At 31.0% G+C, this 24,980-nt stretch overlaps 8 protein-coding genes across 11 annotated transcripts; 2 read left to right on the top strand and 6 right to left on the bottom strand.

Moving 5' to 3' along the window:
* Nucleotides 1-243: 243 nt before the first annotated feature.
* On the bottom strand, nucleotides 244-1,549 carry LOC118068528 (nurim homolog). Its single transcript, XM_035085999.1, has 3 exons — nucleotides 1,131-1,549; nucleotides 580-1,063; nucleotides 244-510 (listed from the first exon to the last, which is right to left on the bottom strand). Exons 1-3 carry the CDS (start codon nucleotides 1,255-1,257, stop codon nucleotides 387-389), a joined length of 735 nt encoding a protein of 244 aa, XP_034941890.1. The 5' UTR covers nucleotides 1,258-1,549; the 3' UTR covers nucleotides 244-386.
* Nucleotides 1,550-1,699: 150 nt separating this feature from the next.
* LOC118068477 (solute carrier family 35 member C2-like) lies at nucleotides 1,700-6,723 on the top strand. 3 transcript variants are annotated; one of them, XM_035085916.1, is made up of 7 exons: nucleotides 3,392-3,782; nucleotides 4,451-4,524; nucleotides 4,615-4,960; nucleotides 5,049-5,336; nucleotides 5,440-5,692; nucleotides 5,773-5,948; nucleotides 6,023-6,723. In XM_035085916.1, exons 3-7 carry the CDS (start codon nucleotides 4,754-4,756, stop codon nucleotides 6,377-6,379), a joined length of 1,281 nt encoding a protein of 426 aa, XP_034941807.1. In that variant the 5' UTR covers nucleotides 3,392-3,782; nucleotides 4,451-4,524; nucleotides 4,615-4,753; the 3' UTR covers nucleotides 6,380-6,723. The 3 variants fall into 3 exon arrangements, with proteins under 3 accessions (XP_034941824.1, XP_034941807.1, XP_034941815.1); XM_035085924.1 differs by lacking the exon at nucleotides 4,451-4,524; XM_035085933.1 differs by lacking the exons at nucleotides 3,392-3,782; nucleotides 4,451-4,524; nucleotides 4,615-4,960 and adding an exon at nucleotides 1,700-2,669.
* Nucleotides 6,723-13,880, bottom strand: Jarid2 (Jumonji, AT rich interactive domain 2). 2 transcript variants are annotated; one of them, XM_035085856.1, is made up of 7 exons: nucleotides 13,439-13,880; nucleotides 13,170-13,339; nucleotides 8,157-13,084; nucleotides 7,987-8,085; nucleotides 7,599-7,901; nucleotides 7,386-7,512; nucleotides 6,723-7,295 (listed from the first exon to the last, which is right to left on the bottom strand). In XM_035085856.1, the coding sequence occupies exons 1-6, from the start codon at nucleotides 13,522-13,524 to the stop codon at nucleotides 7,423-7,425; spliced, it is 5,676 nt and encodes a 1,891-aa protein (XP_034941747.1). In that variant the 5' UTR covers nucleotides 13,525-13,880; the 3' UTR covers nucleotides 6,723-7,295; nucleotides 7,386-7,422. The 2 variants fall into 2 exon arrangements, with proteins under 2 accessions (XP_034941747.1, XP_034941737.1); XM_035085846.1 differs by having other exon boundaries at nucleotides 6,723-7,512.
* A 361-nt stretch (nucleotides 13,881-14,241) lies between these two features.
* Trmt6 (tRNA methyltransferase 6 non-catalytic subunit) lies at nucleotides 14,242-15,700 on the bottom strand. Its single transcript, XM_035085433.1, has one exon. The coding sequence runs from the start codon at nucleotides 15,672-15,674 to the stop codon at nucleotides 14,319-14,321; it is 1,356 nt and encodes a 451-aa protein (XP_034941324.1). The 5' UTR covers nucleotides 15,675-15,700; the 3' UTR covers nucleotides 14,242-14,318.
* A 664-nt stretch (nucleotides 15,701-16,364) lies between these two features.
* Nucleotides 16,365-21,935, bottom strand: Wdr33 (WD repeat domain 33). The gene is made up of 9 exons (XM_035085419.1): nucleotides 21,703-21,935; nucleotides 21,104-21,559; nucleotides 20,746-21,015; nucleotides 20,528-20,679; nucleotides 19,090-19,187; nucleotides 18,621-18,981; nucleotides 18,334-18,545; nucleotides 17,919-18,254; nucleotides 16,365-17,839 (listed from the first exon to the last, which is right to left on the bottom strand). The coding sequence occupies exons 2-9, from the start codon at nucleotides 21,425-21,427 to the stop codon at nucleotides 16,398-16,400; spliced, it is 3,195 nt and encodes a 1,064-aa protein (XP_034941310.1). The 5' UTR covers nucleotides 21,428-21,559; nucleotides 21,703-21,935; the 3' UTR covers nucleotides 16,365-16,397.
* Nucleotides 21,936-22,123: 188 nt separating this feature from the next.
* eIF2Bgamma (eukaryotic translation initiation factor 2B subunit gamma) lies at nucleotides 22,124-23,962 on the top strand. Its single transcript, XM_035086519.1, has 4 exons — nucleotides 22,124-23,006; nucleotides 23,071-23,380; nucleotides 23,454-23,671; nucleotides 23,743-23,962. The coding sequence occupies exons 1-4, from the start codon at nucleotides 22,327-22,329 to the stop codon at nucleotides 23,897-23,899; spliced, it is 1,365 nt and encodes a 454-aa protein (XP_034942410.1). The 5' UTR covers nucleotides 22,124-22,326; the 3' UTR covers nucleotides 23,900-23,962.
* Nucleotides 23,922-24,375, bottom strand: PIG-P (phosphatidylinositol glycan anchor biosynthesis class P). The gene has a single exon (XM_035086531.1). The coding sequence runs from the start codon at nucleotides 24,349-24,351 to the stop codon at nucleotides 23,953-23,955; it is 399 nt and encodes a 132-aa protein (XP_034942422.1). The 5' UTR covers nucleotides 24,352-24,375; the 3' UTR covers nucleotides 23,922-23,952.
* Tcs6 (Threonyl-carbamoyl synthesis 6) lies at nucleotides 24,256-24,945 on the bottom strand. The gene is made up of 3 exons (XM_035086543.1): nucleotides 24,792-24,945; nucleotides 24,588-24,716; nucleotides 24,256-24,525 (listed from the first exon to the last, which is right to left on the bottom strand). Exons 1-3 carry the CDS (start codon nucleotides 24,806-24,808, stop codon nucleotides 24,399-24,401), a joined length of 273 nt encoding a protein of 90 aa, XP_034942434.1. The 5' UTR covers nucleotides 24,809-24,945; the 3' UTR covers nucleotides 24,256-24,398.
* Between the last annotated feature and the right edge of the window lie 35 nt (nucleotides 24,946-24,980).

Raw genomic sequence — 24,980 nt, 5'->3', positions numbered from 1 at the left:
TATTTTCGTAATAATAATAATATACAATGTTATATAAATATTTTTTGTTAGCGAACCTTTTGAACACGAGTTTTCCCTTATTTTAAAAGTCATTACTTTATTATAGTGAAAAATAAATAAATAGTAAGCTCATAAATTAGTACGATTAATAATAAAGAATACTTTGGTAATAAAACTAAAAGAAGTCTATAACTTTTTAAATTGTCAAAGCATGTACGAAAACAATTCTTATTCATATTTTGATTTCATTTTGATTCTAGAAAGCAACTTAAGTGGCAGACATAATATTGTGTGGTACTTATTTGTGACAGAAAAAAATCCCCACTTTAAATAAATAAACAATAAACTAAAAAAAAAAATATCAAACCTTAGTGATGAATAAATAATTATGATAAATTTTTACGTTTTCGTTGGACATTCATTGCGTGGTAATTATAATCTTCTTGGTCAATTTTCCACATTAATAACATGTAGATTGTCAAGACCGAGGCTAATAAAAATCTGTCAATTCTGTAAAAGATTGTTAATAATTTAATAACTTCATATAAGAATTGATTATTTCAACTTTCATTTACTTACGTCATGAATGGATGAACCCAAACAATCATGAGAAACCCAACAAAACTGGGATGTCTCATATGTGAAAGATATCTCTGATATTCTCTTGATTTAGTTGCCAATGGACATGGACGATTTGATATCTTATAATAAACCTGTTTTATTCCAATAAGTTCAGCTATATCTAACATCACACATCCACTGTAGATGATAAACCATCCCAGAGAGTGAAAAGTTGTAAACAATAGCCATAATGTATTATTTGTTGTGGTATCAACGTTCCACAAAGAAACCCAAGGAATTGGCTGCCATTTAATTATCATTAAATGAAGAGCTGCTGAACTGAACACATTGTATATACTTCTTTCCAATTCTGACTTATTCAGTCTTTGGTAAATTTTTTTTACAAATTCATTCGCCATAACTGAATGCTGAAGCACAAAGATACTCAGCAAGGAAGTGTCTGTTAGTAGTCTCCAAAGGATAGACTGGATTAAATTGTTTTCTACGAAACAAAAATTGATTTATATTTATTCATAGTATTTTTAATAATTAATATTATTTATAATTACCTGGAGCAGTTATTATTTTATGGTGTTCATTATGGGTTGATGTAAAATACATAAAATTATAAAGAACATGAAAAGTATACAAGAAGCTGGAGCTGCTAATAGCAAGACTGATAAAGTCAGATATCATTTTATTATGGATATTTATAGTTTTAAGCGATTATGATGTTTTATTATTACTATGTGAGATGCCACTTACGCGAGAGTTTACCGAAATTTGAGACGTTTGGTAATCGAGATTCTATAAAATTAGTTGAAATTCGCGATTTTTTTGTACTAAAAGATATCACAAAGTTAAACCGGCTTATAAACTACACAATTCTTACGGTAAAGTCGGAAATAATAGTGAAGTCATCGTTAAATAAAATCGTTAAGTTTTATCGAGATGACTGAAGAGATTCTTTTTCCGTTGAACTTGACATATTTACTTTTTAATAAAAAAAAAAAAATAATAATAATGATGTAATTCAGTTGATATTAAAGATTAGATAAATAAGAAATACTTTACCACAGGTCAGTAAATATTTACATCAATTTTTTGTAAACGTCTGTCAGATGGAACCACTAGATAATTCTATTCAGAAGTATTTCCCAAGGAGAGATTAACAGAAAGAAGGAAGATAAAAACGATTAAGAGGATTAAATAGATAAAAGGATAATTATTAGGATAGTTTTGAAATTCTTTATAGACATTGGAGCATGACATAATTAGTGTAGTATTCATTGAGTCATTTTAACTCCAAAATCTCGTTTCCATCCCCTTACTGCCAATAACATGGCGCTCGCGTCATTGCTTCAATGCACTCCCTCCTGGTAACGACTCTTGTAGAAGAAAGCTAGCCGGTGCCATTGAAAGTTCATTTAAATATAAATCAATTAAATAGAATATTTTCCAAACAGCAGAGATTTATTTTGAAAATAAAACTTTATGATTAGATAGCAAGAAAATAGGTTGTTTTCATTAATATCATATTTATCACAAGTGGAAGTCATCTTTCATCTCTCTTTATCCATTATTTTCATTACAAGTGCAGTTAAGTGTTAGTTTAGTGTATAAATCACTGTGTGTAATCAACAATGGAGTACGTTATGATAAAAGACATAAGACCCGGACAAAAAAACATCAACGTAATATTTATAATTCTTGAGGTTGGTCACCCTACGATCACCAAAGAAAACCGCGAAGTTCGAACATTTAAAGTTGCTGATAACACTGCCTGTATGAATGTGACAATTTGGGATGAACCAGGTCAATTATTATCACCAGGTGATATTGTAAGATTGACCAAGGGTTATGCATCTATTTGGAGGCAGTGTCTTACCCTTTATTCAGGAAAAAATGGAGACATTCAGAAAATTGGTGAATTCTGTATGGTTATTAATGAGCAGTTGAATATGAGTGAACCTAATCCAGCTTTAACACAACAATTATCTAATCAAGGAGGTTCAGGATCACCTGGAAATAATGTTAATAATTCAGTTATTGCTCTTACAAATAACGGAAATGCCAATAATATTACAGCATCAACCAGGCAACCACTGGTAAGTATTGTCGTTGGATATTATTCTCATTTAATTACATTTATGCTTAATATCTTCGTTACATTTAACAACCAATTTCTTTTCTATATTATATAATACACTTTATAGTCATTATCATTATTACATGTAATGAAATAAATTGAGTAATAATTGACAATACATTATTTAGTTCAGCAGAACAAATAAACATATTAAATAGACAATATGTCATTCTTTTGCTTTAAATAATTTTTATTTGAATTAAAAAATCTTTCTTTATTCAATATTTTAATTATAACAATGAAAATAATATTGAAACAATCCAGTTTCTATTTGCTGCCTTTTTATTGCGGTTGGCTCTTTTTATTTTATTTAGTGAGTCATATTACTTGTATTCTTATTGAACCACAAACAATAAAAACCATCACTGTTTTTATATACTCGGTTGAGAAATAGATTATATTTTCTTCCTAACATAAGAAATAAAAAGAAGTTAAGAATTTTTGAAATTAAATTATCATAAAAAATTACAGACAATCCAAAGTAACTCAACAACTCCTAGTACTCCTGCAGCGCCAAGTAGTTCAACAAAAAGTGGAAACGGTGGTAATTCAACATCAGGACTTCCTGGAGGTTCAGCTAGATTTTCTAGCGAAAGTAATCCAAAGAGCAGTGGTTCAACAACCAAAAGCAGTACACGTGGAAGAGGAAGTTATCGGAACGGTGGTCGTAATGATCGTAGATAACACAACGATTTGTTCAATTGTACTATAAAAATTATTTAATCGAACAACTCATTACTGAATTGTAATATATGTTTTCTATATTTTAAATGGTACGAATATTAATTAATCATTATTATGAATCATTGTACATAATATATGTTTAATCATTTATCTTCGCTCAGAATCAATGAAATTCGTGTAAAAATAACAACGCCTCAGCGATTAATTTGTTTATACAAATACGTGTTAAATCAATTGGAATTGTTATAATAATATGACAATCTTTATTTATTCACGAACAAATATGTCTTGTAATTGTGAATTATTTCACAGATGTTATTAGTGAAAGTGGGTAGCTCAAAAGAGAAGCTTACTGGATAATTTAAGGATTCCAAAATTGTACCATATTGTAAGTTTATTTGTTGAATAGAAAGAAAACATATCGGTATTGTCGATAAGAACATGACATTCGAATGATCAAATATAAAAACGATTTACTTTGTAACAGAAATTGACATCACCAAAAATTTCTCAATAGACTTGAGTTAGTTTTGTTATTACTAAAATGAATTCTGACGATATCATTAAAATTTCAAATACTTCATAATAAATTCATCATAGTAGTAGTAATAATAATTTTGTTATCTTTATTTTGTTTATATACACTTTTTTACTCATTCACTCACAGTTTGAAAATTGAATAAAATTTTGAAAATTTTTACATGAAAATTAAGAAATTATGAATTTTACCTTTATCATCGATTATCGAAAAGTCTTTCACCATCTTTACCTATCACTTATTACCTAATTTATTATTGTAATTCACTAAATACGAATTGATTTTTGAAAAAATTTATTCGTGCCGCCATTCTACTTTAACCTCTAAATTGTCGTCTGTATATAAAAAAATAAAAAATACAATTGAACAGCTGTTGAATAATAACTATAATTATGTGCGGCGATCCGCCGTAAAAAATTTTTATTTCATGATTTCGCATTTATTGTGTGTTTTATGATAAAGTTATCATTTAGTTATCAATCTAAAAAATTATCTGTTTTGACATGAATTCCACGTAGAACCGCAGAATAAACTAGGTTATGTTTATATTGTACTCCAATCGTAAATACGTATCATATAAATTATAAATAAGGTAAAGAAAGATGATAAAACAATTATAGTAATAATTTTTCAAAGTAAATATAATTAATATGATATTAATTACTTTTTTTTTCTATTCTAGACAAAGTTATAGAAGTACAATGCGTAGCTATTAAGCATGTTGAGCATGTGGTTGCAAAATTGAAAAAAAACAAGTACAATTATTTAAATTTTGAACTACACAATAATAATAAATATTAAAGTATATTTTATATTTTAATATGCCAAGAACAAACGTCAAATATGAAATAGCCAGAGACGATCCAGATTCCATGGATTGTTACTTACAGCATGCTCAAGAATATCAAGCTACCAAAATACATAAATCATTCTGGAACACTTTTGGAAAATCACTTATTCTTATTGCCACTTATTTTATATTATCTGTAGGACTCATCTCTTTTCAACAATGGTTCCTGAAGGATCATGTAAGTTTACTCCAAAACTGGAAAAATTTTCTGTCAACAAATTTAAGGTTCCTTTGTTGGCATTTGTTTATATTTAAACATTTTTCAGGGATTTCATTATCCTTTAGGAGTTGTTATATGCCATTTGCTAGTCAAACTATTTTTAGCTGCATTCATTAGAAATATAAGATCATACAAAAGAGGCCAACAACAAGGACGATTATCATGGCAGAATATATTATCTGCTCTTGCTCCTCCAGGAATTGCAAGTGGTTTAGACATTGGATTTTCTAACTGGGCCATCTCTCTGATAACTTTATCCTTATATACTATGACAAAATCAACAAGCATTATATTTATCCTTGGCTTTGCACTCATGTTCAAATTAGAAAAAAAGGTATTTGAAGTTTTAAAATTGTTTTTATCATTATCTTGATTGTTCACTTACTTGAAAAAATTACACCTGATAATAAGCATCTAAAAAAAAAAATTTTTTCTAGTCATGGTCACTCGTAGGAGTGGTAGTGATGATATCAGGTGGTTTAATAATGTTTACATACAAGTCAACACAATTCCACGTATTAGGATTTTCTCTCTGTCTATTAGCATCTCTTTGCAGTGGATTACGTTGGACAATGGCTCAATTAATAATGCAGAAATCTAAATTAGGGCTTAGTGGTCCTATTGATATGATGTATTATATGCAGCCATGGATGTTGATTGCTATCATTCCTATGGCTCTGTGGTTTGAAGGTGTTAATTCAAATTCAATCTCTTCTCTCAAATGAATTTTAATTGAATAAAATTAATTATCGCCTTCTATTAAATTTTAGGTGAGAAAGCATTAATTGGCTTTCGAAGCATTGATTGGAATAAACCGGAACATGCCATATGGTCAGCTACTGCTATCTTTATTGGTGCCATACTAGCTTTTAATATGGAAGTTATGGAGTTCATGGTAGTCACATACACTTCTAGTCTCACCCTAGCAATCCTAAATATCTTGAAGGTTTGTGATAACTATTAGTGAAGGTTAAACTTATTAATGTAAAGAGTTTTTTCAAGTGCGCATATTTGTTATAGGAAATATGTATGCTGGTTTTAGCCTTCGAATGGAAAGGCGATGAAATCAATAGCCTGAACTTTTTTGGACTATTATTGTGCCTTGGTGGTATTTTATTACATGCAATACAAAAAGTCCTGTTAAACAAAAAAGAAATAACTGAAAATCTTGAATTACATTCCGAATCAATTACCACTGTTGGATCAAGTGTTGATGATGGTCATGATACAAATATTCCGCTTTTAAATCAAAGATCAACGTCCTTAAATAATTTATTACATTCGAATTTTAGCACAGATGAAGAAGATGATAGTAAAGATAAAGATGATAGTTCAGAAATTCTATTCAATATATTACAACGACGAGAACAAACATAGTATTAATATTTATATCTACTTTTGAATCCATTGATTTCATTTGAAAATTATTAGTAATCTGAAAAAAAAGAAATCAATCATTTTGCCTATTTTTCCATTAAAATCGATCATGTTTTGCAATGAATTTATGGATTATATTTATGAAAATTTCATTGCATTTATTGTAGGACCATTGAGTTAATTAACTCGAGTATTCGATTTTTTATATAATGATACACAAAACGCACAAAAACTTTAACAAAGACGTACTAAAAAAAAATATAACTAATATATAGATTAAATTGTATGTTGTATAAACAAAAACAGATTTTTATTTAATTCTATTTCTTTATTTCGAGTCGAGTATTTTGATAAAAAAAAGGTAAATGTTTTATATAATAAATAATTACAAATAAACTAATAATTACGTAAGTATATGAGCAATTACATTTAATTTGTAAAATATACAAATTGAAGTAAAAAAAAAGGCAGTGATAAACTTCCTGTCTGGTTGCCATCCTCACATTGAGGCAATTAATAAATAAATCGTATCGTAAATTCTTTATGATACTATAGTTACAGTACATATAAGAAATTATTTCCATAAGAATAGAAAGAAAATACTACATAAAAAATCACAAATTTAAATTATAAATTATCCATAATATTATATAATTAAACGTATTTATATTCATGATAATTCAATATAAAAAAAAAATGTGTAAAAAAAGACTAATCCATTCCTATTAAAGTTTTAATACACATAAAGTATTTGTGATAAATTTGGCACTTCTACGAGATACGTCATTAAAATATTTATTCAGCTCTAATGACTAAGAAATAAAAAGTGTAATTTTTCAATACTTGATTTGTATTGCTACTGTGATACATTAAGATTTTATGATAAAATAATTGCCATATCGTATTCATTGACATACTAAAAGAAGCATAATAAATAGTTATTAGTTTATATTTTATGCAAATAAATCATAAGTCTCTGTGAAGCAAATTGTTGCTAAATATTTACTATCTAGATTGCTTCAGTAAATAAAACTAATGCAGTCTTATTGTCTAGTTTGTCTACTTTGATTAGTCCTTTTAGATTTGGCTTCGATTCTATCTTCCAGTTTATGAATTAATTCATCCAGTTCATCCTAGTGTTTAAAAAAAAAAGAAATTATTTTCCTATCCTTTTTTCATTTTTATCAATAAATTTAATAATCAATTATTGTATTCTTACCTCGCTATATGTGTACTTTAGTATGCAGTTTTTAATGATTTGCTTTTTTTGTGCAATCATTACCAATCCATGACGTAAACACCAGGTACTATCGTCTTTTGAATTGGTAACTAATGATACAAACAAATTAGCACGACAATTATCACACTCATAATCATCTTCATCTTCTACAACTTTCTGTCCTTTTTTACGCTTTGCATTTCCTGGCAGTGGAAGTTTCTCTTTATTAACTAACCCGTAAGATTCTAAGTGTTGTCGATAGTTTAATTCTCTTTCACGTATTTTTATAACTACTGGTAAAATCTAAAAAAAAAACAAAAAAAATTATCAAAAATATCAATGATTGATAAGCATAAAAATATTCTTTATTATTTTTTCTACTTCTTACTTGTTTTAAAACATCAATATGAGATCTGGAATCATTAATAATACTAAAGAGTAATCTCTCAAATGAAAACATAGATGGTTCACAGCTATCTTGAAGATCCTATTAATAAAATACTTAGTTTAGTAAATATTATATTATTAATAATATTGATATAAAAAAGAAATATTTACCGTAAATATTTGCTCAGCATGTTCCAGCCATGTAGTTTGTGCAAAATAAACACTTTCCGAAACGACATATCCAGTACAAATACTGGAAGTAAATGCTTTAGGAAATACTATAATAAATTGACCGGGTTCTTGAACAGTTCTACATAAAGGAACACCATTACTGACTAACATTTCTGGTGGTACCATAGCAGTATCAGAAGGCAACCAAATTTTTTTATTTTTACAAAATCGAGGAACCATTTTAGATAAAGCTTCTCTAAAATTGTCATTATGCTCATCAGGTATTCCGTACCATATTTTCTTAGCTCCCGTATGCAAATATTCAATCCAAGGCAACCCGTGAGGGTCTCTGTACCAACAACAAGCACTAAAGAGCATTCCAACATGTAAAGTAGGTACGGTCACACCCATTAATGGTCCCAATGCTCGAAGAACTGAGCCTGCATTGTTTGTTAAAACTTTTAAATTCCAAGGATGACGAGCAAATGGACTATTTTTAGCTACAGAAAATCCAAATCCTCGTCCACTTGAATCTATACTTGCTGCATGAACACAAACGTGGCGTTTTCTTTCAGAAACATGTTTCCAAAATGCACTTTCAACATCAACAGCTAAAGCTCCTTCAGCTTCGTTAGCTGAACTTTGATTTTCTCCAAACCACATTCTCTGAGTATTTCTAGCTATTCGGTAAAAAGCATTGAGAGGCATATTTCGACCTTTAACAATACATTCCTCAATGTCATCATCGCTATCATCATCCTCATCATCTTCATTTTCAGATGGAGTTTGATTGAGTCTTTGTAACGCTTTGCTTTCTCGTTTTTTCCATTCTTCCTCAACTTCATCAAATAATTTTTCTCGCTCTCCTGTTGATAATGTATCATAAGGTAATAAATATTTACAATATATATCGTCCAGTTTAGTAACACGATCTTGAGCTGATTTAGGTATTTTCATTCCATCAGCAACCTTTTGCCATCTTTTCTTCTCAATCACTTCCTTTAAACCTCCAAGGCTTTGAACCGTTTGATAAAGATGAGGTAAATCAACCTCCATACCACCAATCCAAGGAGGCTGATTTAATGTAATACTTTGAGTTGCTAGATACTTTTTGATTGCCATCATTTCTTTAACATTTGGACCCCAACGATGAAGCATTCGATGAATGTACTGATTGTAAGCGGTAAATCGCATATCATCAGATACCTTGCATTCAGGTTTAAAGTTTGATGGAGGAACAACTTTACATATGCCATATTTTTCAGCAATAGGCCGAATTTTTTCAATATATTCAAGAGGATCTTGAAAATCTTTTTCAGAAGGATGAAATGTTGGTGCTTCGACTAAACGAGCCTCTCCTTTGACTTCCATGCTTGGGAATGTTGATTCAATACTCGTAATAACATCTACCACTTTTTTAGATTTATTTTGAGTCTTTTTATTATTTTTTGTACCATCTATTGAGCTTTTTCTCTCTCTAGAAACTTTTGGAGATTTAGAAACCTTTTCTAAAGGCGTATTAATACTAGTTTGTTTACTTGTAATAATTTTCTCAGTATTTTGAGTCTTTATATCAGACTGAACAGGTAAAACATTTGATGTAGATGATGTAGACATTGTAGATGTAGATGTTGAGGTAGAAGTAGAAGGAACTGGATCAGCAGTAATAGTTGGTGGAGTTCTAGTTGTTGGTTGAACTGTCCCAACAGGTGGACATCGAGCAGCGGATGGTGGTTTAGTCACCAGCTGTGCTCTCAACAAAACTCGTTGATTGGGCCCATTAGGTCCTTTTTTACCAAACTTTACTTCTACTCCTTGTATTAACGGTTGGCCTTGAACTAAATTTCGTCCGTTTCGTGCAACAGCTTGTAAAGGAATATAGAATACATGATCATCATTTTCGTCTTCATTTTCAGTTGTGTTTTCTGTTTGAGTTGAAATTTCTGTACTTTTCAGAGTCCCATCTTCATTTATTTCTTTCTTATCATTATCTTGAACTTGATCTTCAAAATTAACTTGAACTGCTATGGATGCGCTGCAGTTAACATTATTCCAAACAGTTGGGATTTTTCCTAGAGGTAGAACTTGAACATTAGATTTATTTCTATAATTTTCAGGCACCTCATAGCTGTTAGATTGATGGGAGTCAAAAGAAGTTGAAGCATTTATAAACTTCTTGGATTCAATTTCATCGTTACAACTGGTTCCAACACTTTTTGAAATCTTTTCTTTCTCATCTTTTTCCGGTTTGTATACAATTTTTAAAGTTTTTTCATCATTTTCGCTCTTCGACAAATCCAGATCTGACCCTGAAATACTAGATTTATCTCGCTGTTTTCTTCTAAAAGGTGTACTAACAGGAACTTCAGTATCACTTTCAAATGCATACACAGAGCTTTCATTTTCTGGTGAGAATGCATTGATACTTGGAGCTGCTTTACGTTCCTTAATTTTAGACACAAATGTTTTACGTGGTTGAACATTTGATTTTTTCTCAGGTGTTTTCTTGTCTGGGGATCCTTCAATTGATGTTACATCTGCTTTCGAACTCACATCACTATCTTCAGCAGTACTAGTTTCTTTATTAGGAATCACACTGGCTTTAGCAATTCTTCCTTTGATGATTTCTTTTATGTCTGCATTTATTTTATTTCTGTTGGTTGGTATAGGATTGGTAAGATTCGTAGGCTTAGCTATTGCAATTCCAGTTCCAGAAATTATAGTAGAACTGCCCATCCGATCCTTAGAGATAGCCTTGTCAGCTATTTTTGCGATAGCCACATTGACTGGCCTTACCAGATGCTGGATTTTTGTTGGGATTGATAAATGATTACCATCTGGTTTTATTTTCTCTGGAAGTTCATAAGAATAGTTTGAAGGGAGTTCTACCTCCACTCCACCTTCTTCCATAGCTATTGAACTTTCTTGTAACCACTTTTCAATCTGTTCTGTCGTCATACTGACTCGCTCTTTACGACCTAAAGAAGTTGATGGTGGAATCTCAACAATCAAACTATTAGAGTTGTGATTTGAAATAAAATGACATTTCTTTTCTGATTCTGTAAGACTTGGTCTTGAAGACAATGATCCCAAAGGAATATTTCCTGAAGATATTGAATCTCTCTGATCGTTATCATCTAGAACTATTGGAGAAATCAGAGTTCCACTAAAGTTTGATTTGAAAAATTGCTCATTTGATGAAGTCTCCGTTGAAATGGTATTTTGTGTTTTCAAATCATTTGAATTATCATTTACTGGAGTAGTAATAGTACTACTTATGATAGAAAGAGATTTTTTATCTATATCTGAAGGACTAGCTCTTGAAGATGATGACTCTACAAACACTTCACCTGATAAAAGTTCTTTCTTCTGTAATTTTAACTGAGTTAATGGTACAAAACCTGATTTATATAAAATTTTCTTTCTTGCTTTCATCGTGGCTTTTGTTGTGAATCCTCTAAAAGATCCTTCATCATCTGATATTTTCAAAGATTCAATCTTATCTTTTTTATTAAATTTCTTTTCTCGTATTTCCGATTCTTCTGATTCTTCTGATTCTCGTATCTTTTTAATTTTATTCGTCAAATTACTCAATGAATCATCTTCTGAATTTTTATTCTCTTCTTTAATCGGCTTTTTCTCTTTCAGAGCCTTCTCTGTTGGCGACGATTTATTTTCTCGTTTCCTTTTCACCCAAGTCTTGTTGTTTTGAACAGGTTTTGTAGCTTCGGGAGGTTTTATTTTTTGTGGCGAATTTCGAGATGACGATCGAAGACTTCGGACAGCTGGTTTTACTATCTGAGTATTACTACTTCGTCTTGTTATTGGTCTCACTCTATTACTCTCTACTGAACTTACAGATTCTCCATCGCTTTCAGATGATTCTTTCATTGTCTTTTTATTTTTTATCACATTCTTCTCACCTTTCTGCTTGTCAGAGGTTTTATTTTCTAGATCCTTATTAACTCTTCCATTAGCTTTTATTTTATTTTTGTTCTCATTTTCTAGGTTTCTTCGAGTATTAGGTAATTCGGGATAGCTATCTAATGATAAATTATCGTCAGCTTCTAAATCAGGACTGACTAATTTACGACTGAGTATTTCCATATAAACAGCAGCTGCCTCTTTAGTTTTCCTGGTAGGTCGTTGAGATAATGATTGATTTGAAGACACATCACTTCGAGATCTTGTAACTCTCCTATGTTCAATTTTTGCTGGAGATGTAATCTTTTTAACAGTCTTTATTGATTTTTTTAATACATGTGGTGGCTTAATATCTGATTTATTATCTTCTTCAGACTCTGATTCTGATTCAGATGATTCGCTGCTTTGCTCTTTTGTCAATTTTCTTTTCGATTTCGTTGGCAGTTTATTTTTCGGAGAATTAACTTTTCTAGATTTCTCCGTATTGCTATGATGATGGCTATTGTTATTATAAATATTTCTATTATTATTATCAATATAGTTATTACTATTACTACGTAAACAATGTCGTTTAGATTCAACTCGCGGTAAAAATTTCTTAGGAGCTAATTTTCTGATAGTACTAGACATTGATCGCTCTGTAGCAGAACGAGTTCTTATAACACATGGAGTTTTCATATGATTCTTGATTCGCTGTTTAGCCAGACGTTGTTCTTGATATTTTTTCTTTAATGCTTGAACTGTTGAAGTAGCTGAGTTATATTTATTAACCTTGTTTTGCACATTGTGATTAGCAACTTTCTTTTTAACAGGCTCTGTAGATTTGTTTTTAGACACTGTACTTTGATTTGATTCTTTTTTTGGCGATTCAGTTGATGTACTTGTACTGATTGATCCACTCTTTCGATCAGAATTTCGTGTTGGAGAAGTTTTTGTTTCTGTTTTTGCTTTTTTTGTATGACTGGGATTGAAAAAATTGAGACTTGGTGGCAGTATAGATGTACCTGTAAATAAATAAAATTAATAATTTTTGTAATGTTTATAAATGTTATCAATATAAATATTAAATAACATATAACATTGTTATACCTCTAAAACACAAAAATGTTAAAAAATCTGTAGGATTGGGTCGTTTATGTGGTATTAATTCTCTCACTACAGTAGATTTAGGTTTATCTTTTTCTTTAACAAAAGTTGGAGATGAGGTAAACATTGTTGCAGCTCCTTGTGCGAATTTTCTTTGTGCATGGATTTTAGCTCTGAAATAATTTATTAGAAGAATAAATAGTAAATTCAATAATAATAATGACTTTAAATAAAAAGTTTAGGAAACAATAGAATCAAAATATAGTAAATACTTTTTTGGACTCTCAGAGAGAGGATCCATAAGATCAACCAGATCGCCAGCTTTTCTCTTCCTTTTGTCATTTCTCCCTAACACCATTGTACAATATATTTTGAAATATATTTTACTAAAAATAATCTGTTTTCAATTATCTATTTTGTTCTTTCAATAATTAAGTAGGCTATCTAAAATATCTTAGATATTCACAGTTTTCCATTGTTGTTTATATCAAACAATTGCAGTCAATAACTCACAAAAAATCACTTATTAAACACAACAAACTTTTCCAATTATACATTTTACATTTAAAATTAATAATTAATCTATCATTATCACTTGAATGGCAGTGAATGGAAATGCACAAAGTCTTTTTAATATTTTTCAAGTTACTTTAGTCTTCACATGAATTATTTTGTGCAAGAAAAAAAAGTTTTGGAATGAAATAAATGTGAGTTGTTGCATTTCTTCATCTATAGTTTGAGGTTGAGAACCTCCCCAGCTGAGGTTAGGAAATCGATAGATGGTAAATAATAGCGAAAATTGCATGCAAAAGAATTAGAACGACAACACAGGTATGTAACTTGATCTGCCCTCTACCTTTTATTATATAAAATATTTTCAAATAATAAATACAGCAACTATAGGGGGTTGAAATCACAACACTTATCTAATGTCAATTATTTTCAATGTTTATTTAGTAATTCATTTATTTTTATAATTAAAATAAAATAAATAATAAATTGTTAGAATATAACTAAAAATAATGAATAATAATAATAATAATAATATTGAATAATAATCATAATTTATTGGCGAATTAATATAACATTATTGGTAGTGGTAATTAATTGAAAATTTTTATGCATATAATGAAACATATAAACAAAATTCCTTTAATTTACTAAATATCCTGACAATAAGTAACCTCCTAAATCATTGGTCGTTATCTCTGGATGAGTCCTGTTAGGTAACACTTGATATCCTCTAAAAAAGTTTGAGAAAAGTTTTAAATTAATTACATCTTTTCTTTGTTTTAACGCCACATAAGTCTCTTGCAATGGTTCTCGATAGCAATGATATATTACAAATGGTTTAGAAGTCCCAAGAAAAGTTAATAAGGCATTAACAATATTGAGAGGATGTTCTTTAGCTATTACAGCTAAGCCTTCAACTTTAGATACTTTCAAAGACTCTACAACTTTTTGAGTTTCACATAACCATTTTGGTTTCTTAAAAATAACACTATTATTTGTAGAAGTCTTTTGATTATCTTCTTTACTTTCTAATGCTTCCTTCTTTTCAGAACTCAAGTCCTCCAATTTTATTTTTTTAGTCGTTGAATTATCATCTTCACTATCTGAATGAGTTCTTTTCATGTTATCAACTGATTTCTTATTCTCTGAATACATTTTAGTCAATCCAGCCTCTACAACCTCTATTCCTTGATGATACAGTCGTAAAAATGTATAAAGATTAACAGACTGTAGTCGATTGAGTTGTTCCTCTGGGAAATTCATAGCAAGAACGAGTGTCAAATTAGGATGATTACCAGGATGGATATTAATAAGAGTACCTTCAGTTTGAGCTCCTATTCTATTTAATAATGCTGCAGTTACTAATCCAGCTGATCCTCCATCATATAATAAATACTGACCATCAGCTTTGACATCGCAATAAGACAATATTTGTGATAGAGTATCCATTCTTATGCAGTTAATTTTACCATGATCTTGTTTAAAATAAATTTCTTGTAATAAACATATAGTTGGCTTCAAAATAGTCAAATATTTGTAATATTTTGTTTCTTTTTTCTTAATATATTTCTCTTGTGAGTACTCTGTTTTAGAAATGAATGAACTGCTATTTTCAATTAAACAACCGACAATTTCGTTGCTCGATTTACCGGCTTCTTTAAGATCTAAAATATCTTCTTTAGATAATTTTTGTGAAGTTCCATCATCAGTAATTGATCTATTGTCAACTCCACTTATCAATCCTTTTTTGAGATCTTCAGATGTTTCTGCTCGTTCTACTACTTCTAAGGCCATATTATTTTTACCTTTATTTGATGGTATCATTTTAAATGTAGTCCAATAAGGTTTTCCTATTATTTCATTCACTTCAATTTGTTTTTTATTTAAAGTAAAAGTTCCATCCTTAGTTATTTTACACAACTTTCGAAAGTTTTGTCTTTGCACCACAACATAATTTCCCGTATTTACAATTTCCTCTTTTATTTCTGGATACATTATTTTGCTAATAATCTTAATATAAATTTAATTATATACTAACTTATTTTGAGTGTATTTAACTAATTTTGAAATAAAAATGAATTAGATTAACTGTGATTGACAATTAAAGTGTAACACGTGAAACGTAGAGGTTATAAACTTAAGTATTCATACATGCTGTACAATGATGCATTCAATGCCACGTGCGCATCCATTTGTACGCGGGAAAATTAAGAAATGAATACATGAATCAAAATCAATTTAAAATTATCGAAAATACAGATTATTGAACGAAGACTTATACGAAAGATAAATTATTTTTGAAGCTATACATATAAATAAATTTCACAAGACAAAAAATTATCCGGCATACTTCATTTTTATTAAGTAAATCGATCTTTATCTACTTATGGTTCTCTTCATGGTATACGCAATTGCCTGTTATTTATATTAATTTCTTGATAGGCAACTCGTGATATTTATCCGATCATTTTAATAGACGGTATCATTCTATGGACTGTATATATATATATGTCGCATTTATATGTATATATGTATCTATACATACATATTATTTTGTTATATAAGTTATAATTGATTGCATTCACGTCCATACCATCACATCCTTGGTATGAAGAATCAATACATAATACAAATAATCCTTAATTCCACATGTCTTTTGAGTATCACAATAAAAAAATTGTGAATCTTGAAGAAATAAATATTTATCGCACATTGTTCTTAATAATTATCTCGGAGTCTTGAACCTCTTGATTGATCATTGTCTCGTCCACGAGCTCGATTGTTATAATTATTCCTGTTATTGTCATTTGAATTTCGATTCATTCCACGATTGGGACCATTTTTATTTCCTCCAGAATTGTTGTAGTTTTTTCCAAATCCAGCATTAAAACCTCCTCCTCCATTAGGCCCCATTCCAGATTGATTACCGGACATTGAATTCCTGAAATTGGGTCCAAAGCCAGGACGATCGAAATTTGGCGGAAGTTGATTACCAGGATTTGGACATCGAAAGTTGGGTGGTCCAGGGAAATTATTATTAAATGGTCCTCCACCTTGATTAGGTGCAAAAGGAGCCATAAGATTCGGCCGGAAATGTTGGTTGGGTCCGAAGTTTCCATTTGGTGGTCTGAAATTAGGCCCGAAATTTCCACCTACATTTGGAGGCATTAGTGGACCACCGATGTGTGCTAAATGCGGTGGGAGTGAATTGTCATTCATATTATTCGACATAAGATTAGGATTATTCTTATTCTGAATATTAGAAAATTGATTGATAGCTGTATGAGGTAACATTGATAATATTGGTGGCATATTTGGATTAATATTTTGCATGTTATGATGATTTGTATTCATATTTCCGGATAAATTGCCTAATGCTAAAGCCATGTTATTAGCCAGATTTGGAGGCATAATGTCACGTTTATCGAAATTATTCCGATTTCCATCATTGGAACCACCAACATTTTTATCATCATCCCAAGGCCTTGGTCGACTGTCTCTATCCATTTCTCCAAACGAATCACTATCCATGGAAGACTTTTTGAAACCCATTGGTGGACCTAAGTGTCTGAAATCTCTATCTCCAAAGGAATTCTGACGAAGATCAAAATCATTGGCTCCTGGCCTTCCTGGACCACTTCCAGTTACATTAAATCTTATACTTTCGTCACCATGATTTATATAACTACGACCTTCTACATTATTTATTCTTCTAAGATCCTCATCTTGATTTAAATAATAATTAACATCTTGAGAATTTTTCCCTAACATTTGTCGCAAATCATTATCACTGCCCTGAGAATCTTCAGCTACGGAATTACTACCAAAAACTGGTGGATGCAATTTAGTATTTCTATCAGCTGAATTTTGTTCAGTCCAGCCTATTAATTGATCGAATTTTCGTTTTCCACCACAATTTAAAGCTTTTAAAAGTTCTGGATTTTGTGCAAACTTAGAACTAGGTAAGGGCGGGGGAAGTTCAACGTTAGGAACCTTGGAATAATCAATCTCTCCATCATCCTGCAGATAGTCTTCATTTTCGTCTACTTCTTCAGGTATATTGATTGTGACATCTCTAAGCTCCTCAATTTCTCCTGAGACAATTAATTTATTTATCGCATCATTACCCTTAACTATGGCGTCTGCTAACTTGGAACCAGCTAGAAAAATAATTCAAGTTACAACTAGCTGAACAAAAATTAATTGTAATTATTGCTTTTCTTTTCTCATAAAACTTACGTTCAACAGGAATCATTTTTCCGTACAAAATAATAGCATTAGGTGTAACTTCATTAAGAGGCACAGCACCAGGAGTCGTTTCAATTAATTGATTTACAATGGCATTTAGAGCTTCAACTTGCTCAGGATCTTCAGCTTCCATTTCGTTCCATTGTGCTTGGAAATTTCTTGGAATAGGTTTGCTATATGGAACTTTTTTACTTGCACTCTTTTTCGTGTCATCAGTAACATGATCAAGATCCAAGCCAGGTATCCCAGTATTTTTCTCTTCAGGCTCACTCTCAATGTTTATTTTATCTTCAGGTCCCATACCCGGGATAACCGCTGCTTCATCAGCTAAAAATACCAATCAACATAAGTTTCAGAAATCAAAAATAAATAAATCAATAAGTTACAAATGCAGAATTATAATTACCAATTTCATGGTCATCAATACCAGCTGCTCCCGCGGGTAAAGTGTTAAGATTATATTTATCTCTCATAAGATCTCCTGGACGATTACGTGTCCAGAATTTAGATGTATGATCGTTACTTCCAGAACATAAAATATGACCCAACGGATGCCATGCTAGAGTCCAAACAATACTGTCATGAGCTTGTTCAATAGCGCCTACTTCTTTGTCAGCTCTGAAAGTAACCAAGAATAATTAATCCTCAGTAATAAGTTTATTGGTGAAAAATAAAATAGTTATTTCAACTTACCCTACATGCCAAAAGAGAATAGCACCATCACTACCACCACTACAAAATAAACCTTCATGACTTGGATGCCAAGCAACACTAGAAGCCTCTTTTTTGTGCCCTCGAAATGTCTGAACTTCCTGACTCAAATTCCTCAAATCAAAGAGTTTCAACAGGTGATCTCGTGAAGCTGTGACCAGCCAATTACCATTTTCATTCCATTTCACATCCATTACTGTACTTTTGTGAGCATGTAAAGTTGCTAAAGATTGTCCAGTTTTAGGATCCCATAATTTTATTGGTTGTTGATTGTCCTTACTTCCTGAGATGACTAGACTTTTTTGCGGATGCCAATGGACACATTTTACATCCGCACCATGACCTATACAAAGATATTATAATACTATCTACTGTTGTTTATGGACTTATTTAATTAATAATCAATCTTTGTCATTTTGATATATTATTTTAGTAAATAAACATTATATACCCCTGAGAATTCGCTCCTCATGGCAGCGTAGAAAGTCCCAAATTCTCACAGTTCCATCATCGCTGCAGGTCGCCAATTTGTGATCCGTCGGACTGAAACTACCCGCCGAAAAAACACAATAATTACACACCACACCGATCGTTTTTTTTTATTTTTTAATTAAAAATTGTGACAGAGTAAAAACAACATTTTGGGAATAAAAAATAAATGGAAAAATTGGTATCAACTAAACTGCTCCAATATTATAAATTTGCAAACTTTATTTTTATTAATAATTCAATAAGTATTTTTAATATATATGTTGATCAAAAAATATCAAATCCAAGATCCCGCAGTCTTTGAGAGTCAACAGCAGATCGAATTTATTTCTGGGCGAAAAAATAAAATGCTTATGAATATTCCACAATAATAAATGCAGCTGAACAGTCGATTTATTGAATAATAAAGAAAAATTAGGGAACATCTACGAACGAACAATAATTCATCTCCGACAGTCATATCTGGCACTCGAGATAAAGGAATTAAGTGATAATTACTCGTGCAATTAATTACGTAAATTTACACTTGACATCGGCTTGGTTTCGATGCCACATGACCACCGGAAGATGTTTCCAAGTGTTGTTACTTTTTAAAGCTCTTTTAATGTCATCAATTGCTTAGTATTTATAATACAAAAATAACGAATGAGAATGTACATTAATAGTGCATTGTTGTCTATGGCTCGTCCACTCTTACTTCTATTGCATTCTTTCAACCATTCATGCATATTCTACCGTTAATATTTTCCTTAATACATCCCGATAATTATGCAATCAATATATTAGAAAAAAAATCTTTATTATATGTTTGTCCATTTGGATATTGTAAATAAGGAATCAGGATCAATCTTTATTACATATTTAATTGGGATCTCGACTGGGTGCAGCTCCATAAATTGTATAATCATATATTTGCTCTCAATTTATTATAGATAGTCAACAATATACATTTTTGCCCAATAATCTAGCCGCTTTAACAACTCTCCTAAGTAAAGGGTGCAGGATAAATTTATTATCATTTCGAGAATATAATGTTACTAGCAATAGAAAAAAGAAAAATGAAAACTTCAATATTTATTAATAAACAATGATATTTAAAGTATGATAAATTACTCCGGAAATTTGATTTCATTGTGATATAGTTCAGCTCTTAATAAGGTACGCTCATACGTACAGATTGAGGTAATAATGCGCGAAGGAGCAAAGGCGGATTGGTAATACGGTTCATTTATTTATTAAATCATGGTGGATCGCGATAAAAAATTGGAATGATTTTAATCCATCGAAGAAAAGTAACAGAGAGTCCATTTGATTCGGCATTCCAGACGAAGACGATAGTTTGAATAAATAGCATAGTGTTACGAGAAACGAAAGGGCTAGAGTGGTGGATGATGATATACCTGAGTCCTCTTATCGCTTCTTTGTGCGCCTGAAACATCTTGACGTTGTTCATGTTGCTCTGCCAATACTTGACATAACCAGCATGGTCCCCTGTCACCATCCAGCTCTCGTTGTGTGACCAAACCATCGTCCTTACTGGGCTGTCGTGTGCCTTTTTAAAAATCAAATTTAATATTAAATTCTGATCACTTGGGTGAAATATTTACAATTAACATACCTGGAGAATTGTTTCAAAATTGAATGTTAAACCATTCCAAAGAGTAAACTCTCCACTTGATGCTCCAGTAACAAGACGCCGACCTTCTGGTGTCCAAGCCATACAAAAAATTGGACATCTCATTTTATTAGTAGCAGTTTTGACAAATCTCGTTGTCACTGCATTAATTGGATTATCCACATAACTTGGTGGTGGTAAAAGATCAGGGTAATACATGACATCAGGTTGCAAAGCTCGTCTATCTCGATAGTCGCGTTGCCACACTCGATTCTGAAAATTTTATAATAACATTGTTAAGTATTTGTATAAATTCGAGTAATAAAACATTTAATTTCCAAGTAAAAAATTAGTTCATTACCTCTAAACTTTTAATTATAGCAGAATTATAATCAACAGTCTTTCTCATCACTGATTTTCGAAGCCTTTTGCCATCAAACTCATCTTGTAAGGCATCTTGAGGTCCTGAAATAACTTTTGGAGCATGATAAGGTCTAAAAGGTTTAAAAAATCCTCTTGCATTATCTCGATGATTGACAAATTTTTGTTGATATCCTCCTGATGTGTTGATAGTCGTCAAGTTGGGCGGTGGAGCAGATAAATTTGGAGTTGATGGAGGAGGTACTGACATATTGGGCAAATTGATTGCCGGAGGTGGACTCGCAAACTGGGAATTAGCTGACATGGTTGATATTCAAGGAAATATTTTTTAATGTTGATGTTGGACGATTAATAAACGTCACAGGTAGTTCATATTTAGGTTAGAACAAGGATTATACTCTTAATCGGATGGGAGTCTCCATTTCATTTGAGCAATCTGGAAATCAAAAAAGTTGACATGGTTACCTCGATAAATTTATTTCCAAATTCTAACACAAAAAAAAATTATAGTGTAAATAATAAAATGCAAATATTATAATATACATTAAAAATATTCATTAATAACAAAAATAATCTTACTTGACGGCGTGGCTACGCATAAGAAAGATAATTAATAAAAAAATTCCTGATCACAGTACTCAATGACACAGTATATATATATATTTATTACAAATTTAAATTGTAATTTTCACGAGAATCAAAAAAAGGGAAATGTATTAATAATCAACTTGTGCTAGACAGATCAAATTGATCGTTGCTATTCACAAATAACACTGATGTTAAGAAACTCTTGTTGGCCACGATCAGCCACAGTTGCAGCCGAAAGGTGGAATGCGCATGTGCCGGTTGGTGGTGCGCTGCTGTTGGGTGTCGTTTAGCCACCTCTATAGTCCAGCTAGCCAAAGAGAAAGCGTCTCCTTCTCTTGCAAGTGCCATAAAAGTTAGGTGTCTCCACGATAAACTTAGCAGAGGAGGGATAATCCCTTTTTGGCCAGTTGGAGTATGTATACCTGCATGGACCTTAAGGCTCATGTAATAAAAATAATGACCCGTCCAGTCTAATGGTAAACAATCGGGGTTTAGTGGGATTTTCCGTGACTTAAGTACCTGTCGAGGACGATTGTCTTATAATATAACAACAATAAAGTAGTTTTTAATTTATGGTGTGAATTTGTATTTTATTCATAAACTAAAAGGTTAAAAATGGTGAAATATATTGAGTTTCAAGCTGTGGTGCTTGCTGGAGGCAAAGGATCTCGAATGACTGAACTAACAGCAGGAAAAACCAAATGTTTGTTACCTATTCGTAATATGCCAATGATTTATTATCCTCTTCAATCATTGGAAAAAGCTGGATTTACTGAAACAATTGTTGTTGTAACTGAAAATATTAAAAAAGAAGTATCAACGGTTCTTGATAAATTAAATTTAAATATAAGGTTAGAAATCGTAGCAATTCCAGATGGTGAAGACCTTGGTACAGCTGATGCAATCAGATATATACATGATAAAATTCATACAGACTTTATAGTCGTTTCTTGTGACTTAATTGCTAACATTGATATAAACGAAATTTTGAATACATATAGAAAGCATAATGCTAGTGTTGTAGCTGCCATGTTTCCTTCTCCAAAAATTTCATCTACCTTCATTACACCAGGATCTAAAAGCAAACAGAAACCCGAAGTTGATCTCATTGGAATTGATGATACTACGAATCGACTTGTATTCCTAGCATCAGCATCAGATTTTGAAGATAGTATTGATATGACTAAATTAGTTAAAATTAAAAAACATACAACTTTTACAGTGTATTCCAAGCTTTTAGATGCTCATTTTTATGTAATTAGCAAGTGGATCTTAGATTTTCTAGTACACAATAAGTAAGTTTTATCATCATTTACTTTACTAACAAATAAATATTCATGATACTTATTAAATTTACAGATCATTTGGAACCCTAAAAGGAGAATTATTACCATACATCGTCAATAAGCAACTTAGTCGGTCTCCAAAACTACCTGCGGATGACAAAAATGCATCAGTTGTTAAAGTAGACACTAGAGAAGACATTTTTCGCTTTGCAGTGAGAAATAATTTAGATGAATTAATTAGAAAAATGTCAGCATTCAATGACCATAATTGGGATTTAGGAGACGCATATCATGGTGATATAATCAGATGTTATGCCCATATAACTGACAAAATAGCTCTTAGAGCTAATACTATTCAAATGTACAGCTTTGCTAACAGCCCAGTATGTTAATTGATTTTATTTTTCTAACAATAAGTTTTAGAAGATTATATATAATGTAATTTTCTTATTTTAGGCATTTGATCTTCCACTTCATAATATTGAGAACAATGTTATATCTCCAATGGCAACAGTAAAAACGAATCAAGTTACCGCTAGCAATATTGATGAAGGTGCTCTTATTGATGAAAAAACATCAATTAAGCAATCATTCATTGGTCCTGCTACAATTGTCGAACCTAAGACTCGAATTTCCGACAGTATTGTCATGGGCAATGTTACTGTTAAACAAAGGTAAAATAATAATTATGGAAAATCTGTAATTGTATCTATGGAGCTCTCTTATTTTTCTATGTTATTTGTAGGTGTATTATTCAAAATTGTATACTTTGCAATGGTTGTACGATAGAAGAAGGAACTGAACTAAAAGATTGTCTTGTTGGAGCACATCACACTGTTTCTAAAGGGAGCAATCATTCTCGTGAAGTTTTAACAGAAATGGATAGGCTGATGGAAATCTAATATAAATGACTAAACAGTACAATTTAATATATTTATCAGTTTATTAAAATATTTTAAAAATTATCTTGTGGTTGCTTTGTATATAATTTCCTACATACATCAGTGATTGGAATGTCAGAAACTGGTGGAATTCCTCCAGGCACTCGATCAATTTTCGATAATGAATATTGATCTTTAATTGTTCTCATATCATCAATATCAGGAGTCAACAGCATATTTGTAGCTGGGTAAATAATAAAAGCAAATACTGCTATTCCAGTTAGTACCCAGATAGGAATAGCTACAGCCCAATATTTTAATGGCCAATAAGATAGACCTAATTTTTCGCTTAAAAATTCTTCTGGGACAAAAGCCCAAATAATGTAGAGTAAAAAAAGCATATTCGAGCCTATGTATAAAGCATAGCCATAAACTGATCTTGGTCGATAAGGAGCTGGTGTATGGTCAGACATGTTGAGTTTACTTATCAAATCACTTTTGTTAATGCTGATTATTTAAGTTAATAATAATCATATACAGGTGCTCGACCATCAAATTCTTTCATAGTTTCAGTCAATAGAATAAGTGAATCAAAAAATGATGTAAGTCCCACTCGTACTTTGCTAGCTTCACTACCAGTAAAGCTCCTAAAATCAATTCATTGTTGATACATAAATTTTATTAAAAAAATATCGTAAAGAATACTCACACATTTAAAATATCGTCATTTAATTCTAAAGTTTTGGTAACACCGCTTCGTCTAGGTTCAGCATCAACTCTTAATACTTGATAAGCAATATCTGTTTCTCTGGCTGTTGGAAACTGTATAGATATTTTTCTATTTATTTATTGTTAAGGTTATAATAGTTCTACATGGTTGAAACACGGGTTTTTTTCTTTAAAAAAAGGATACACAGAGAAGTCACTCATGGCAGACTTATGATTTTTCAGATTCTTTGCTAAATTTTAATCAACCATTTGAATAAAAATTTAATTAATGAATTTACTAATCATGATTTAATTTATTTTTAAATTAACAAAAATACTGTCTATTTTACCATGGAAGTCTGCACCTCTTGTTTCTAGCAAAAGAACCTGAGAG

The sequence above is a fragment of the Chelonus insularis genome, unplaced genomic scaffold (assembly GCF_013357705.1).
Source record: "Chelonus insularis isolate UGA/USDA-ARS -01 unplaced genomic scaffold, ASM1335770v1 contig_128_pilon, whole genome shotgun sequence".
Classification (NCBI taxonomy): domain Eukaryota; kingdom Metazoa; phylum Arthropoda; class Insecta; order Hymenoptera; family Braconidae; genus Chelonus; species Chelonus insularis.
This window is presented reverse-complemented; position numbering and strand designations above follow the sequence as displayed.

Coding starts and splice junctions, on each gene's coding strand:
- Wdr33 (XM_035085419.1), bottom strand. CDS start 21,427: ATGTCAGCTAATTCCCAGTTTGCGAGTCCACCTCCGGCAATCAATTTG. Junction 21,016..21,103: donor CTATAATTAAAAGTTTAGAG/GTAATGAACTAA, acceptor TAAAATTTTCAG/AATCGAGTGTGGCAACGCGA. Junction 18,255..18,333: donor TATTGATGACCATGAAATTG/GTAATTATAATT, acceptor TGGTATTTTTAG/CTGATGAAGCAGCGGTTATC.
- Trmt6 (XM_035085433.1), bottom strand. CDS start 15,674: ATGTATCCAGAAATAAAAGAGGAAATTGTAAATACGGGAAATTATGTT.
- Tcs6 (XM_035086543.1), bottom strand. Junction 24,526..24,587: donor AATGACGATATTTTAAATGT/GTGAGTATTCTT, acceptor AATTGATTTTAG/GAGCTTTACTGGTAGTGAAG.
- LOC118068477 (XM_035085933.1), top strand. CDS start 2,205: ATGGAGTACGTTATGATAAAAGACATAAGACCCGGACAAAAAAACATC. Junction 5,337..5,439: donor TGTTCAAATTAGAAAAAAAG/GTATTTGAAGTT, acceptor AATTTTTTCTAG/TCATGGTCACTCGTAGGAGT. Junction 5,949..6,022: donor CAATCCTAAATATCTTGAAG/GTTTGTGATAAC, acceptor TATTTGTTATAG/GAAATATGTATGCTGGTTTT.
- LOC118068528 (XM_035085999.1), bottom strand. CDS start 1,257: ATGATATCTGACTTTATCAGTCTTGCTATTAGCAGCTCCAGCTTCTTG. Junction 1,064..1,130: donor TAAAATAATAACTGCTCCAG/GTAATTATAAAT, acceptor TTTGTTTCGTAG/AAAACAATTTAATCCAGTCT. Junction 511..579: donor TGGGTTCATCCATTCATGAC/GTAAGTAAATGA, acceptor AATCTTTTACAG/AATTGACAGATTTTTATTAG.
- Jarid2 (XM_035085846.1), bottom strand. CDS start 13,524: ATGGTGTTAGGGAGAAATGACAAAAGGAAGAGAAAAGCTGGCGATCTG. Junction 13,340..13,438: donor CTCTCTGAGAGTCCAAAAAA/GTATTTACTATA, acceptor AAATTATTTCAG/AGCTAAAATCCATGCACAAA. Junction 7,902..7,986: donor ATATTGATGTTTTAAAACAA/GTAAGAAGTAGA, acceptor TTTTTTTTTTAG/ATTTTACCAGTAGTTATAAA.
- eIF2Bgamma (XM_035086519.1), top strand. CDS start 22,327: ATGGTGAAATATATTGAGTTTCAAGCTGTGGTGCTTGCTGGAGGCAAA. Junction 23,381..23,453: donor ACAGCTTTGCTAACAGCCCA/GTATGTTAATTG, acceptor TTCTTATTTTAG/GCATTTGATCTTCCACTTCA. Junction 23,672..23,742: donor AATGTTACTGTTAAACAAAG/GTAAAATAATAA, acceptor TGTTATTTGTAG/GTGTATTATTCAAAATTGTA.
- PIG-P (XM_035086531.1), bottom strand. CDS start 24,351: ATGTCTGACCATACACCAGCTCCTTATCGACCAAGATCAGTTTATGGC.